The sequence below is a fragment of the Calonectris borealis genome, chromosome 3 (genome assembly GCF_964195595.1).
Source record: "Calonectris borealis chromosome 3, bCalBor7.hap1.2, whole genome shotgun sequence".
Taxonomy (NCBI): Eukaryota; Metazoa; Chordata; class Aves; order Procellariiformes; family Procellariidae; genus Calonectris; species Calonectris borealis.
This window is the reverse complement of record NC_134314.1, coordinates 62,049,926-62,064,447: the sequence shown is the minus strand read 5'-3', so window position 1 is coordinate 62,064,447 and position 14,522 is coordinate 62,049,926. Positions and strand designations below refer to the sequence as shown.

At 39.2% G+C, this 14,522-nt stretch overlaps 1 protein-coding gene across 1 annotated transcript in view; it reads right to left on the bottom strand.

Annotated features, from left to right (window-relative positions):
- Positions 1 to 2,910: 2,910 nt before the first annotated feature.
- Positions 2,911 to 14,522, bottom strand: part of LAMA2 (laminin subunit alpha 2) — a 397,684-nt gene continuing 386,072 nt past the window's right edge. The window contains exons 60-65 of the mRNA XM_075144626.1: positions 13,318 to 13,507; positions 10,704 to 10,859; positions 7,054 to 7,207; positions 6,559 to 6,689; positions 5,699 to 5,921; positions 2,911 to 3,173 (exon numbers count right to left, since the gene is read on the bottom strand). Of these exons, the coding sequence (XP_075000727.1) occupies positions 3,016 to 3,173; positions 5,699 to 5,921; positions 6,559 to 6,689; positions 7,054 to 7,207; positions 10,704 to 10,859; positions 13,318 to 13,507 (1,012 nt within the window). The 3' untranslated portion in view covers positions 2,911 to 3,015. The remainder of the gene's footprint in view (positions 3,174 to 5,698; positions 5,922 to 6,558; positions 6,690 to 7,053; positions 7,208 to 10,703; positions 10,860 to 13,317; positions 13,508 to 14,522) is intronic.

The following is a 14,522-nucleotide window of genomic DNA, read 5'->3' as shown; positions in this document are numbered from 1 at the left end:
CCTGCTATTTTCAGGAAATTTTATCTATGAATGCGTTGTATGGCAAAAGGTAATAATAGGGAGCGGGGATCATTCCCACATACTCTGCTGAATCTTTGTTAGTAAAGGCTGAATGAATGTTAGTTAAGGCAGAAAGCTTTACTAACAGTACTTGGTGCATCCACTCAGTGATCTACAAACAAATTAGGCAGGTTTTTCTGTTTCATTTTAGCTTGGCTATTTGCTGAAGTAGCTGTTGTTTCAGCCTACTGAATTTATTTCCTTTAGCAGAGGACAGCAGCTGGTTGATTCTTTCCACCTGGAAGTTCAAGAAATGTAATAATGTGCATTGTTTCGTTGGTTTTGCTCTGTCCCACACATTCCTGGAAGGCCATGCAAGGGAGAAACAATTCGACAGAGCAAAGAACATAAAGGCCTCTCTTTTCTTTTTTTTCCTTTCCATTTCTTTTATGCAGAATCTCCAGTATTTGTTTCTAAGGCAAATTCATTTTTATGTGAAAGACCATTGCTGATGCAGCGCTGAGCAGAGCAGTGGCAATGTCCTGCCCCTGAGGCAGGGCAGGGTATTAACTCATGGCGTTCTAGGTGCTGTTGTTTGAATTTCCCTGTGTCGTCAAGTCCAAAAAAAAAAAAAAAAAAACCACCAAACCAAAAACTTTGCAAGCAAGTTTGGGTTAAAAAAGAATCCAACATGCTGAATAGAACCTACAGGCTAGGAAACACATCTCTAAACTAGGTAAGGCTAGGAAACGTGTCTCTAAACTAGGTAATGCCAGTGGGTGTAATGGGCCAAGTGGCGTAGCTGTTCTGTGCGTTGTGAGAAATTCATGACAATAACATCCGTCCCTCTGCAGAAAAGTCTTGGGGCTTCATTTGTTCGTATTTTTCAAGAATTTCAGAAATACTCAACTGTATTTGAAGTGTTATGGCCTATTTTTCTTGAGCTGCTCAAACTATCCTGAAATATTACAGGGGTGAGAATAGGTAAATACAAGGGACATAAAAAGAATAAAATAGAAACACATGATTATTTTACAGTGTGTTTGTTTGTAGCACTAGAATGTGGAAGTTTTAGTAAGACAGTACACGTCCCATAATTAGGCTTTTTCAGAGACAAATGCATGCTTTACTAATTCTTAGCACTTTGAATGTGTGTAACATTGCACAGCCATTAACTGTTAACGTTAAAGGGCCAGTTGCAAGTGAAAACTAGCATATTTGCTGAAGTCAATTACTTCAGGGCTTCACTGCAGCTAGATGTTTTTCTTCAGGTGTATCTGATGAATGTTAGACTCCCCAAATCGTTAGAGTGGCAATATACATATTTATTACCACCTCTTTAATATAATTTCCCAGTGTAAAGGTGTTTTTTTCCATGGCAATTTAGAGAAACATTGTATGCCAAAGAGGTCTTTTGTAAAACACAAAGCACTCCTGCAGGAGGGCTCTCTGGCAGCACAAATTTTGCAGCTAACCTTTTTTCAGTCATGTCAGAAATTCTGAAAAAGTGTATTCAAGGCTCACTGTGGGTAGAAAAAAAATAATTTAAAATACCCTTTTCTTTTAATTGTGTGATTGTGCTACCTTACTGCTAGTTTTTTTCTGCTGTTTTCCTCTTTTGTGTAGGTATTTGTTTTTACATTTGTACAGTAGATGTTCTGCATGTCAAGCACAGCCTTTGCAAAAGTAGAGTTTAACAATTTGAAACAATCCATAGAAAAGATAATCCACACTTCGGTGATGATTTCATAGTCCTCTAAAACATACGAAGCACTGAGGAAAATCACCAGGATCGGCATTTTTAGTGAGCATCTGGGAAGCAACTTTCCCCTCCCCATCTATGTTTAAACTGCTATCCACAGAGCAATCTAAATTTTATTTAAGGAAGATCTGGGGTGGCTTCTGCATTCAGAATTCCTCACGAACTGACAGCATCAAGCAGAAGCAGTAGAGTCTAACTTTGGAAGCTGCTTTTACCTTAAGGATTTAATTAAATAGATGACAGTAGACATTAGTGACATGTGCCATGCTTATAATCTCTGGGATTCTCCTGCGTCACCTCCATTCTGCTCCAATGCAGTAGTGTCAGATTTTATCTTCCTTTAGAAACTTGGCTTCTGAATTTTGCTAGGTGTAACTTCAATATGCGTAGTTGGAGAGAGGGGCACTATCGAACTTTATTTAACAAGGATCATTAAAAACCGTATGTCCAGGTAAGTGATAGAACCTGGTTCTACTCCTTCCATTACAGACTACATCTCCCAGCATCAACACCATAACCTCTGTTAAAATCCAGTGCTGTTCAAATGATATAGCAGGGATTTTAGGTGCAAAATATTTTCTTCAATAATCCCAAATAAATCCAGCAAGCAATAACATTTTCCTTCCCTGCACTTGGTTCCATGGCTATAGCATGACAGCAGGCATGTAGACTACATAAAATTTTGACTTTCTCAGTAAAATTTTCATGGGAAATATCATGGTCAGAAAAATTTTCAAAAAGCTCTTGGGAGTGATTTAATATGCCCGTTTCTAATGAGAGGGAGAGGTGTGCATGCACAAAAGTGCACTGTATTTAGAATGGTAAAGGAGTGCAAGTTTACAGATCTACCTCACCAAAAGTATTTAGCGAGCATTTCAGGGGGTTGGACTCGATAATCCTTATGGGTCCCTTCCAACTTGAGATATTCTATGATTCTAAGTTCCGTAGTAAAGGAACACGCTGCATAATATGTGGTCTCACTCATCAGAAGAATGATGAAACATTTCCATTTCAAGCTATAAGGAAAGAGAGATAAAAATTATTGTTCTACTCCCTTAATGAAAGGGTGGGGAGAAAGGATTAGTTCTTGCATTCTTGGGAGGTACCTTGAAATGGCCATTTGAATATACCACATACACTACTCAAATACTTGCATAAAGATATTTTATTATGAATGCGATGTGTATATAGATTTTTTTGCTTTTTTAATCTGAGGTGCTTATATAAACAGACCCATATCAGTTGAATGACAGTTAGTTTGCAGGGCATGACAGCGGTTGAACACCCTTCAGCTCCAAAGCTTTGCTGAAGTTAATCTCTTGAGGTTTAGCAGTACCCTTAGTGAGCTTCAGAAATCGAATACATCCTTTAAAACGGGTATTAGTGGTTAGCCCAAACTGTGTCACACCATCTGAAGGAGGGAAAAAAAAGGCAAAAGGAATTATGTAAGTCTGAGTTGATACTTAATTTTGTTCTTTGAGAGTCCTGCAGGAGAATAGAGGTCCCCAGCAATATATGAGTATGTTTTATTTGCTGTGTATCGTCTTTATTCAAAAAATGACAAACATTATGAATGAATGTGATAAACGTTAGTGGTAACAATCCAGTCTTCTTTCCTTTTCTGTCCTCGGATGACAGTGGCAGAATCTGAACACATTTAAACTACCACTGTAAACCATATAACTCAGTTATGTGACATAGAGGAAATTAAGGAAAATGGCCAAATGGCAGCTTGCTACCTACAAATGGTGTACGATGCATACATGCTCATCCTGCAGATCTCCAACTTCTCAAGCTATTTATCCACAGAATAACAACAGAGCAAACAAAAGACCAAAATGGATGCAGTTCTTAGCCCTAACATCATGAGAAAGCCAGTTCCTCAGTATGGACTTCAGGTGTCATTTAAGGAACGGTTTTAAGAGTTTTCAAGCATTCTGTTTTTTTTTTTTTCTTGCTGATAGTAAAGACAGGGATTTGAGTACATCTCTTCCGCTAAAGAAGGAGGGAACTATTCTAGTGTGACCAGATGATAGAAGTGAGGGTTGGTTTGACTGGGAAGCTTGAAATATTTCTCTCAACTGCTTGAAATTCATGGCCCAACTTGTTTCTCATTGTTCTTCCAAGTGAAAAAGTGGCTACAGGGATGCACTCCAATACAAATCTATGTGACTGATAAAGTAAGGGTTGCAGAAATAACTTTACACCTGTAGAGGACTGACTGGTGTCATTATGCTGTTTCACAGAGGATGAGATGGTTGAATCCATCTGTCCCTCCTTGCACAGGGAAGAGTGATAGTAGGAGATGAGTAATGGCTTTTATGGGTAGTCAGGAATTTGTATCCTTGCTCATGATCTGGTGGTGAAAAGTTTCTTTGCACAGGAAGTTCTCCACCAGCTAATTCTAGCTGGTTTACAACTGTTTTGCACTGTTTATACAGCCAGGAGAAGCCTCAAGAGGACTGGAAAATACAAATACTTACTAATTTTACAAAATCCCGTGATACTGTGTTTTAAATTTGTGATGAGGCTGTCTAGGTATTGGGAATATTAAACAAATCTTGGATGAATTAGACTAGACAGCAAGGTGTTTAAATGTGCATTAGATTTATTAAATCATTTCATAACTTGCCACGTGGCTGAACTCAGGAATATCACTTCAACATGATGTAAGTGTAGGCTTGTTTTGTACAGATTGCAGTTTTACTTCCATTTGTTTCTCTTGCTATGTTCCTCTTGATGTACAGTCCAGAATGAGATGGTAACTCCATCTGCAGTGTTTCTTTAGTACTTGCTCCTATGCTAGAATCCTGTTTGGAATAAAAAAAGGCTGCCACAAAGCTGTTTTCCTTCTGGCACAAAGTTGTTGGTCCTTATCAATAGTCACTGTGATTGAAGTACAACTCTCATATCTCAGTATCAAGAACATTTTTGAAAATGTTCTGAAGCTTGAGAGAGAAGGCTTTTTGGATGCACTGTATCACACATTAGAATGGGGGGAAAAAACAGCTTCCAGAAAATCATTTAGGAATTAACTCAAGAGGCATCTTGCCATTGACCTCAGTGTGCACTAGAGGAGACACATACTGCAAAGATACTTAGCTTTTTTGTTTGCAAACTCGAGGGAAACTTTATTATAAATGCAAAAAAATTGGCACTTTGCAAACATCTTAACTGTGTTTTCAGAAAATAAACTCTGTTTTAGTTTATGAGATAAACTTTTTGATTGTCTGTGAACAGATGAATACTAGCATTCATTATCAGCTTAGTGGAAGATGAAGCTAGTTGTAGAGCTCAGCTCAGTTCTGGACCCTGTTCAATTATTTCTGCATGCGAGGACTTCCAGAATACTGAATAGCAAATTTGTTTGGGTTTTTTCTTTTTCCTTTAAAAACCACCAGACCACGAGCAAAGACATTCATCAGAAAGAGACGGTGTCCTTTCACCTTTCTGTGCAAGCTGTTGTCCACGTTCCTCAGGTCCTCAGGTTTTACAGACTGATTTATACACACAGTGCCCTGCCCCCCCAAAAGCATATATACATTCTTTAGTTAAATTTGCCATTCTTTTGTTAAATTTAAATTTGCCAAATACCGTTACTATTGAAACATAACTATTATGCTGTTACTAAACAGAAAATTTTAAGAGGGAGGCTGTGTGTGTGTGGGCAGCAGAAGGCAGAAAGTCTGCCTGCTCCTCTGTGACAGTGCCTACCTTTGAGATCGGGGCAGGGGGATCTGCGAGTCCCTGGGTGCTGCAGAACTTCTTGTTCCGAAATGCAGCTGGATGCAGAAAAGAGCATCCATGCCAAATGGTACAAACTTGGACAGTCTTACCCATCATCTTTAGCATACTTATCCTAATTGCATTTAAGACTTTACCAAGGCAGTGTTGCTAGAGCATAAGAAAAGCATCATTTGTGTGTTAAATGCTCACCAGGATATCCTCCGACAAAGACAGGGTCGTTAGTGTCTGCTGAGGTCGAGGCCCTGTTTGGGCTGTTACCATCCACCTGTCTGTCATCCACGGTCAGCTCTAAACGGTGTTTGACCTTGTTTGCAAGAACCTTGTGCCACTGTCCATCACACAAGCTGCCTGGTGCATCGGGCTCATAGATAGCAGAGAATCGGCCTGCACCGTTGTCAACGTGAAACATCACCTGAAAAGCATGATGTGGAAGTCAGCTAGTTCTCAAAACAGTTCTACAGTTCTTTTTTTTTTTTGTTTGGTAGGTTTTTTTGTTTATTTAAAGTCAACATGCTCTGACTGCATACACTAAAGCTCTAATCTAATACCAGTCTCTATGTGGATTGCTGTCCCTCTGGGATCTGGGTTATGTCACTGAGATAAACACTAGTGGAAATATGCAAAATTGTTGTATAGGTTGCCATTTTTCCATCTTTTTGTCTTCGTTTTGGGGCGTTTCACCTCCCCCAACCCAAGGTCTTTATAGTGATAGATTACTAACTGGTTTTCCAGACTGTGAAATAAAAGATACACACAAGAAACTAGTATTATTAATGACAAAACCTTTCCTCAAAACTTTTCATATTCTCACTAATTTAAGTCCTGATGTTGCAGTTTTAGGAAACTCAAATGTTACAGAATCTTTTAAAATATCTTTCTAAAAGTGTAAGAAGAGCCTCTTCATGTATGGGAAGTGGCAAGTGCTGCCATAAAGGAGAGCCCTGATACTGACTGAGATGCCTTCAGATTGGTGTGGTAAGCTTGCATTTAAACTACCTGTGCTTTTTAAAACTAGTCTTATAAAGAGCCAAAAATGCTTTGCTACTCACTTTTCCGTCTACTAATTCGATGCCAAGCCCATCCATTTTCTGGCTGCTGACTCCTAGGAGAACACCGTTCATTCGTGTTGTACGGAATTCAAATTCCACGAGCAGGTCTGTTCCCACTTTGTATGCACCAACTTGGAGAGAAAAGGGGAAGTGTAATAAAATGAAGAAAAGCATTTAATACATTATTCCTAATAATCACACAAAGTATGTTGCCAGTAATGCAAGGTAATTAACTCAGCATTATTAATGCACTCCATTTCATGTGAAATCATGTAAGTAAGTAACTGTTGTGGTGGCTGTGTTTAGTGTGAGACCTTGCTAGAAAGTCATATAGTCCATCCTTAGGCAAGATAACTGAAAATGATCAGCGAGAGTTTCAAGTACTGGTCTCACTTTGTCTCCAGTCAGCAGGAGTTAGGTAGCACTGGAAGTTTTTGAAAGCAGCATCTCCTCTTTCTCTGTTCTTTGCCTATCAGCAGAATTGCTGTTCATTACCTGCTTTGGCAAAGCCTGTTCCATCGAAGTATGTTCCTTTCTGTGCAGTGACAAAGCATTTTCCAACATTGAAGCTGGAAGTTGGATTATCCAGGTCAACAGGTGATTCTGTCATTTTAAAACTTCTGATGCAGCCATCAATGCTATAGGTGACCTGCAGTCAGTATTTCAAACAAAACGTATAACTGTGCAAAGCAAGCTGAAATGCTCAGAATAAAGGCCTAAAGTATGTCATCAAAGAGTACCTTTCCTCTGCTGCTCTGCTGGATTTATGGAGCTGAATAATACTTGAATTTTACATGACTAATCCTTAATATCTGATTGTAATTGGAATCTAATCTCAGTCATACTGAGGATGAATTACATTACTTTTCAGGGATGTGATCTGAGTCACATCTATTTGGCTTAATGGCGGGGACATAAAATAATACACTGCGTAATGAAACATAGCAAATTACATCAGCAATGCAGGAATTTAATGGCCTATACTTTACCTTTTTAATTGACTAGGTTATGGGGTTTGCGAGTAGATGAAGATACTGGATATAGTTCTCTGGGCTGCTGGGCTTCCCCCCCACACCTTTAATCACTTTACTGTGGGCCTAATGTTGCATGTTAAGACTGAGCTAGTGCAGGTACACAGCTATTAAAATGAACAAAGCCCCTACGTAAAGGTTGTTGACCGTACATAGTTCTTCATATAATAACCGTATATAGGGCCGCTGACCACAGTGACAAGGGCCACTCTGTTGGCCAGAGAGGCAGGTGGAGGCAGGGGATGTGCTCGGGTGTATGGAGGCTCCCCTGCAGGGTAGCAAACTGCAACTCCAGTTTGGCTTCTGCGCTGGGAGCACATTACTGTGACTCCGAGCGGTGGTCTGTGCACACCTAAGCTGGTGGTCTAAGTAAGTGAGATCCTGCCTGGGGCAGGAGCGAGGGGCTGCCCAGGCTACGCCCCGGCTTGCCCCGGGGCTCAGCTGTGTGATCAGTGCATCCCAGTGGGACCTCTGAGAGCCACTGGCATCTCCCCACCGTGAATTACCCCCAGAGCTCTCCCTCCCTTTTCTCTCTGAGGTGTGCAGCAGCTGCGTTTTGGTTCTCAGCTTTAGGCAAAGGCTTTGATCTTTGACTTTGAGTTAGGAAAATTTACCCCTGATATCAGTGGGAGAGAGGAAAATGATAAACATGTACTTTGAGGAAGAAAAGGAAGACATTCATAAGCAATGCAGTAGGAAGGAGGGAAATAAAAATCAGCATATAAAATACAGTGTAGAAATATGTATAAATACAGAAAGAGGAAAGGCACACCTGCAGAGGGAAGTCTTGACTCTGCACACCACCTCCTCTAACAATATCCTGACTAGTAACTTGAAAGAATTTCCAAAGGATTTCTTTCCTTGTAAATCAAAGCTGGATGGACTGTGGAATTATATAGCTTATTACTGCTAAATACACTTGCACAAAGTTTTCATGAGAACTTGAGCAATATCAGTGAATAAATTCCGTTCTGAGCTGAGCAATGCTTTCTGTCAACTTCTTCATAAATAGACGTTTTTCTAATTTCTAAGTGAAAGCCATCTCCAGGTCAACAAGTTTTGTTACCAAAAAAGAAAAACGCCACAAAAGAAAACAAATCTTGCCATCTTCACTGCAAGAATAAGTCATAGAAATGCGAGATCTGTAGACAACTCGGTAACATTCTCTAACTTTAAAATTTCACTTTCCCTATGGAAAAGCAAATCTGGTTATACTTTAGCATGGTAACAGGCAATATAACATCTTTTGCTGACAGCAGAGTTTTGAGTGCTTAAAATGTGACATCTGCTGAAGCCAAATAAGTAGGTTGCAGTCTTCTGCACTGAATAGGATCCAGCCCACCTACGGTTACGTATTAGATTACTGTCTAAAAAGGTTGATGTGTGTTTAGCAGAAAGCCCTAACTAAGATAATACATGCTTTCAACTTACTTTTCTTCAGAGCCTTTACATGAAGCCTACAACACAACACACTATTAATACATCATGCGGTGTATTTTACTGAGAATGATTGAAAGGCAAGCACTGGTTTTTACCTTCTGTGAATGACATTTCAAGTCACAGCTTCATTTAAATCCCAAAGCACATAAGACTGTCAGGATCTGACATGACTGTTATTGCCAGACTGAGCCATTTATCTGCACGGGTTCCCTCCATTACTTCTGACAAGGAGCAATAGGTAAGGATTTAGTGTTACCTTTCTCCTTAGATTAGTATTTGTAAATCGCAGATGTATTTCAAAGAGCATAAGTTGATAGTATTAGGAATTATATTTTGTGGGTAGTTAAGTATGGCTTTTGTTTTTCAGTGCCTCAGATCTGGTTTGGTAAATCCAAATGATCAGTAGATTTGCCTCAGTTCGGACTTTCTGCACAATCCGAAATTTTGTAAGAAATATGATCTTACATGTCAGTTTTCTTTATGGAACACGACTCTCAGATTTAGAGTGGTTACTCTTCCCCTTTATTCCCAATCCATGAGTTATTGTAGTGACTTGTTTAAGCAGGATCTAGGAATTCCTTTTCTGTATTTATTTTGTCCACCCAAACGGGTAGACTCTTGCCTGTCTCTATATAATCATCTTATTAGAATGGTATTTACTCATGTGCAGTTTCTTTGAGAGTCTGGTTTATTTCCTTGCCAGGATCTGTGCTTTTGCCTCCTCTTTACCACTCTGTATAACCACCCGGAATGAGCCTAGACGTAGCTGCTACTGACATGGCAGTTTTTTGTCCACATTGTGCTGTACTACATGCCTAATTTGTTGTTTGCTATAATTAAGTTCACTAAAGTTCTGGCTTCTGTTTTGAAAGACCCCTATATGCAGAGAAAAAATAATGCAGGGAAGAGGTTTTCTTTGATGCTGTTACTGGCATATCTTGGGGGGTGGGAGGGCAGCAGGAAAGTGAGACGACTGACGTGGAGTTGTGTGGTTAAATGCAGTAAATGCCCTGGGTGAAGGAATACAGTGTTCCTAGTTAATCCTACAAGGTTTAGGCCAAAATGATATTCACCCCTCTAGGCTCTCTGTTTGCCAACATATCTTCTGTGTCAGCATTGAAGCTGGGCATTTAGACTGAAACAGTGATAAACTGAAATATGCACATTTGATTTGGAAGCAGAAAGAATTTTCATGGCCTTACTTCAAAATACATTCTCTCCTAGTTTAGCAATAACCACACAAACCCAGTTACTACAGTAAGGAGCAGTACTACTGGGTACTTTGTCCAGGGTAATTTTGGCTCCTACTGCTTCTCTTAGGAGACACTTTCACTGTTTATTAGCACTTATTGCTAGATGAATTACAGCCAAGAGAAAGGGCAAATAGTTTTCAGGACCTTATACTTTAGCTGTGCGGTGATCCAAGTGGATACAAGTGTATGGATCTTTCTACTTTTCCATAACAGAAACTAACTCTGCTATTTCTAGTTCTTTGCATTAACTGGATTCCGAGTCAAGATCTTTCCACTGAAAGAATGTAGTGTACCTCCAGTAAGGTCCATTTTATCCACATTCTTGAGCAGTCTGAGGGAAAGCAAAACAAAACTGGGAAGACATTGGTACCAATCAAGACATATGTAAGGAGTGTAAAATAACTTAAACAAACTTGCTTACCGGGCCAATTCTTCTAGTTGTGTAGTTAATGGGCAATCCTCCAACATACAGCATTCCTACAACATCCAATATATCGGCCTTCTTGGGGCTAACAGTCCTGTTTGAAACATCATCTACTATAAGGTTTCCTTCTTGCTTGGTTCGAATGACTTTTATCTAAAAAGACATACAAATGCAATACAATTACAGATAGTTTTCTGACAACAAAGCGTTTCCAGATTGTAACTAGCCTTACAGTCCGAAATACATAACAATACAGGAAAAAGTAGTAGGAGTGATTAGCAGAAGTACCATGGCAGCAACTATGGATAATGTTCATGGAACAGAGCTCCTGCGCAAGGTTTTGTGCAAACGTATGAATGCCTTTTAATTATCTGTGGGTCAGGAAGCATCATGACTATTATTTATTAGAATTACTGAAAGGACTTAGGGTTCCTTTAAAAAGCTTCATGTTACTATCTTTGGCATGCCACAATATTGTTTTTTCTGGAATCAGATAGAAATTTTAAGTACTGGGAATAGTAAATGCTGAATGTTAATAGCAGAGGTTGCAAATCTTTATTACAGCACATGTTTGCAGATAATATTGAGTTTATGATTCCACTAGTTTGGACGTGCCTTAGATCATAGTTCACACTAGAGTAAATATAATACCAACTATGTTCTGTTGGTATTACAGCTTCTGTTCAGACAAATGGGCTGTGAATCGCGTGGAGGAAATGCAATTGCAGAAGAGTTGAGGAAATTCTACCCCAACAACCGTAAGCCAATTTCTTTCCAAAGGTTTATACTCAAATCTCTACAGATCAGTACAATAATGGTTTTGTATAAAAGGGATAAAATGTGAAATGCAACATGCATATTAGCAGATTTCTAAACAGCACAGTACTTAGCTCATCAGAGTAGCAAAGAGAGAGAAATAGCATTTTTCTCTGGCTTTTCAACATGGCTGCTTCTGCTTCGGTGTGGCAGCACATCTGTCATGCCGTGGCAAGGACTGAACACTGAGAAGGGGCGGCCTGAAGGCGAGGCACTGAACTAGGTGTTTATAGACAACTGTAAATTTCAGGTGGACAGTTACACCTTGGGGGCTTTGGGGAGTGAGACAGGGACTGGGAACAGGCACTCGTGCAGAGGAGACAGCAGCAGCACGATGGGGCACTATAACGAGGCCTGGCAGGAAGGTTTGATTGATGCCCGAGCTTCTGCGGGCCTGATGGAAAATTTCCAACCTAAACCATTTCAAGTGGAGAAAGGGTTCTCACTAAAAGGATTGTTATAAGGAGAAGCCCCTGCTTTCTTAAAAAACAAAGGCTGTGGTCTTTTCTTAAAGAGGTTGCCTTTTCCTCCCTCCCAAAATGGACTTTCTTCTGCTTTTTTGGAACTGTGATTTTGGATTTTGTCTCTATTCTCTCCTACAAAAATGGGATCTACAACAAGGTTGCAGAGTGCCAAGCTGCATGTCCAAAGAGCACAATCTTCCATTAAGAAATATATGCTGCAGTTAGTTCTCTTAGAATATAGAGAAAACAGCTAAAAGAGCAAACCACATCTGTTCTGTATCTATAGAGGGTCTAGCAGAAAGGGGCATTGGTCTACTGCCAGTGCTCCTAGGCATTATGTAAAACGCCAGTAAATAATGACTACAGCTTTATTTTTTCCCCTCATGAAATACCGTGGTTTAAAGCATTTGCTATCATCAAAAAGTTCATGAATAAAAATCCAGTGAAAGTAAAATTCCTGCAGAACAGGGTGGGAATGAAGCAGAGAGGGACTAAGGATGACTGCAAAGAGGGTTTTGTAAGAGCAATTCAAGCATAACAGAAAATGCAATTAGATTTTTTTTTCTCATTTGGTAATAGAGATGTGGATGGTGACTTTCCAAATATGTCTGAAATTTAATGTCTCTTATAGTATATAACTTGAACACAGTTACATGTATTCTTTTCTTCTCTGTCTTTGTTGGTGCCTTCAAGCATGTTACCTAATAAATATACTATGTGTCTGTTGTCCTTGGCCCGGTAAATACTAAATGTGATGTGGCTGTGATATTATTCCTTCCCTTACCATCCGAAAGCCACAGGCATTGTATATAAATGCTTCCTCTCATAAAGTCACAGAAGGGGCTGCCAAATACATCCATGAATGTCATATTTATTCCCTAATGAATTGAATTAATAACGCAGGGAAGATTTACTTAAATGTTGCTTCTTTTCTCTTTGTTCTTAGCATTATGGCTGAACAATGACATTATTAACATAGAAACATCTGGTTTTAATGATGTATTCCATCATCATGAGCTGATACTCACCTGAGCCCTATTAGGCAGGAAGGAACATTTTCTGCAGTTCCTTACTATACATGGGACATACTCTAAATATGTCCAGAAATATGTGTTTCTTGAAGGAGAAATTTCAAAGATCAGCACTAACTTTTTTGTAAATGGAATATGTACTGTGTACTTTGCAGTGAATCTGAAAGCACAAATTTTGCAGACTACAGAAAATCCTAGCTGTAAAGTTTAGCTAGTAAAGACTACATTTTGCAAATATCTTAAGGCAAAACAAAGCTCTCAGCATTACAAAGAATAATTTAGCACTAGAGATTATTATACCTTGTGCCACTGGTCATCATTTATTTTGTTGGAAATCATTGTGTTGGTGTCTCCACTCCCCAGATCATAGCTGAAGTAAGGCAATCCATTCTTTATCTGAACCGTAGCAAAATCAGCATGGTTGATGCGGGCCATATAAAACAGCAAGCCGGAATCAGCTGTTGTTCGGACTTCAAATTCAATTGTAAGTCTGAAAATCAAACAAAAAGGAAAACAGAAACAAAGGAAAAGATACTCAGAGTCAGACAGTAGACAAATTTATCTGCTTTAGCTTTTTGTGTTCCTCTAACAAAACTTTACAGTCAGTGACCCATTTTACTTGTCCATCAGGGTTTAAGAAAAATAATTTGGTTATACGTGAATTGCATATCTGATCCCTGACATGTGAGTGTTCATTAGTCCCTTTACTGTGGAAATACAAAAGTGCAACCTTGGCGTAGAATTTCAAGATACAATTCTCAGCTGTAGTTGCTAGAAAATCCCTGCGCTTGTAAAATTCCAGTGGCGTTATCCATCATCCACACACATAATGCTCACAAAGAGGAGAGAGCTGTAGTGACAGCTGGCAAATGTTGAGTTTCTAATGAGTTGTATTGCCTGAAGACAGGTTGCAAAACTTCTAAAGATGCAGAGAGAATTGTTTACAATCAGGATATAAAACACCTATTCTGATTTCTCCCAACAGAAAATGGGGGTGTGTCGAGGGAGGTCTGCTGACCCCTTGGACAGAACAGTAATGCTCAAAACCTCCCCTGCAGCAAATAACCCAGAAAGAAATGATTTAGATTATCTAGATGCTAACGTTGTACTGGCAGCAGATCACTAACCCAGCCCAAGCTGAGCTGCAAAGTCAGTACCTGAAAGTAGTTGATAATATAAATGTGAAAAAACATTGCATGAAAATTATCAGGCCGGGATTCTTATTTGAAAAGAAGAATAGGATTACATATTTCTTTTAATTATTTTCCTAATTTTCTAAAATTAGCATATGTGAAAATATGCAGTACAGCATCTTTATAGGTAAAAAAAGTGTGAGGCTGATGGACTTGTAAACTACAAGGCAGCAAAAATGCTTAGCGGTGCGACATGGCACATTTGTTAATGATCATGTGCCGTCACAGCAAAAATGAACAATTAACAAGTTAAAGCTTCACAAATCCACTGAAAACAGCTGTATTTTTATAAGTAGCTCTTGGAATTCCTTT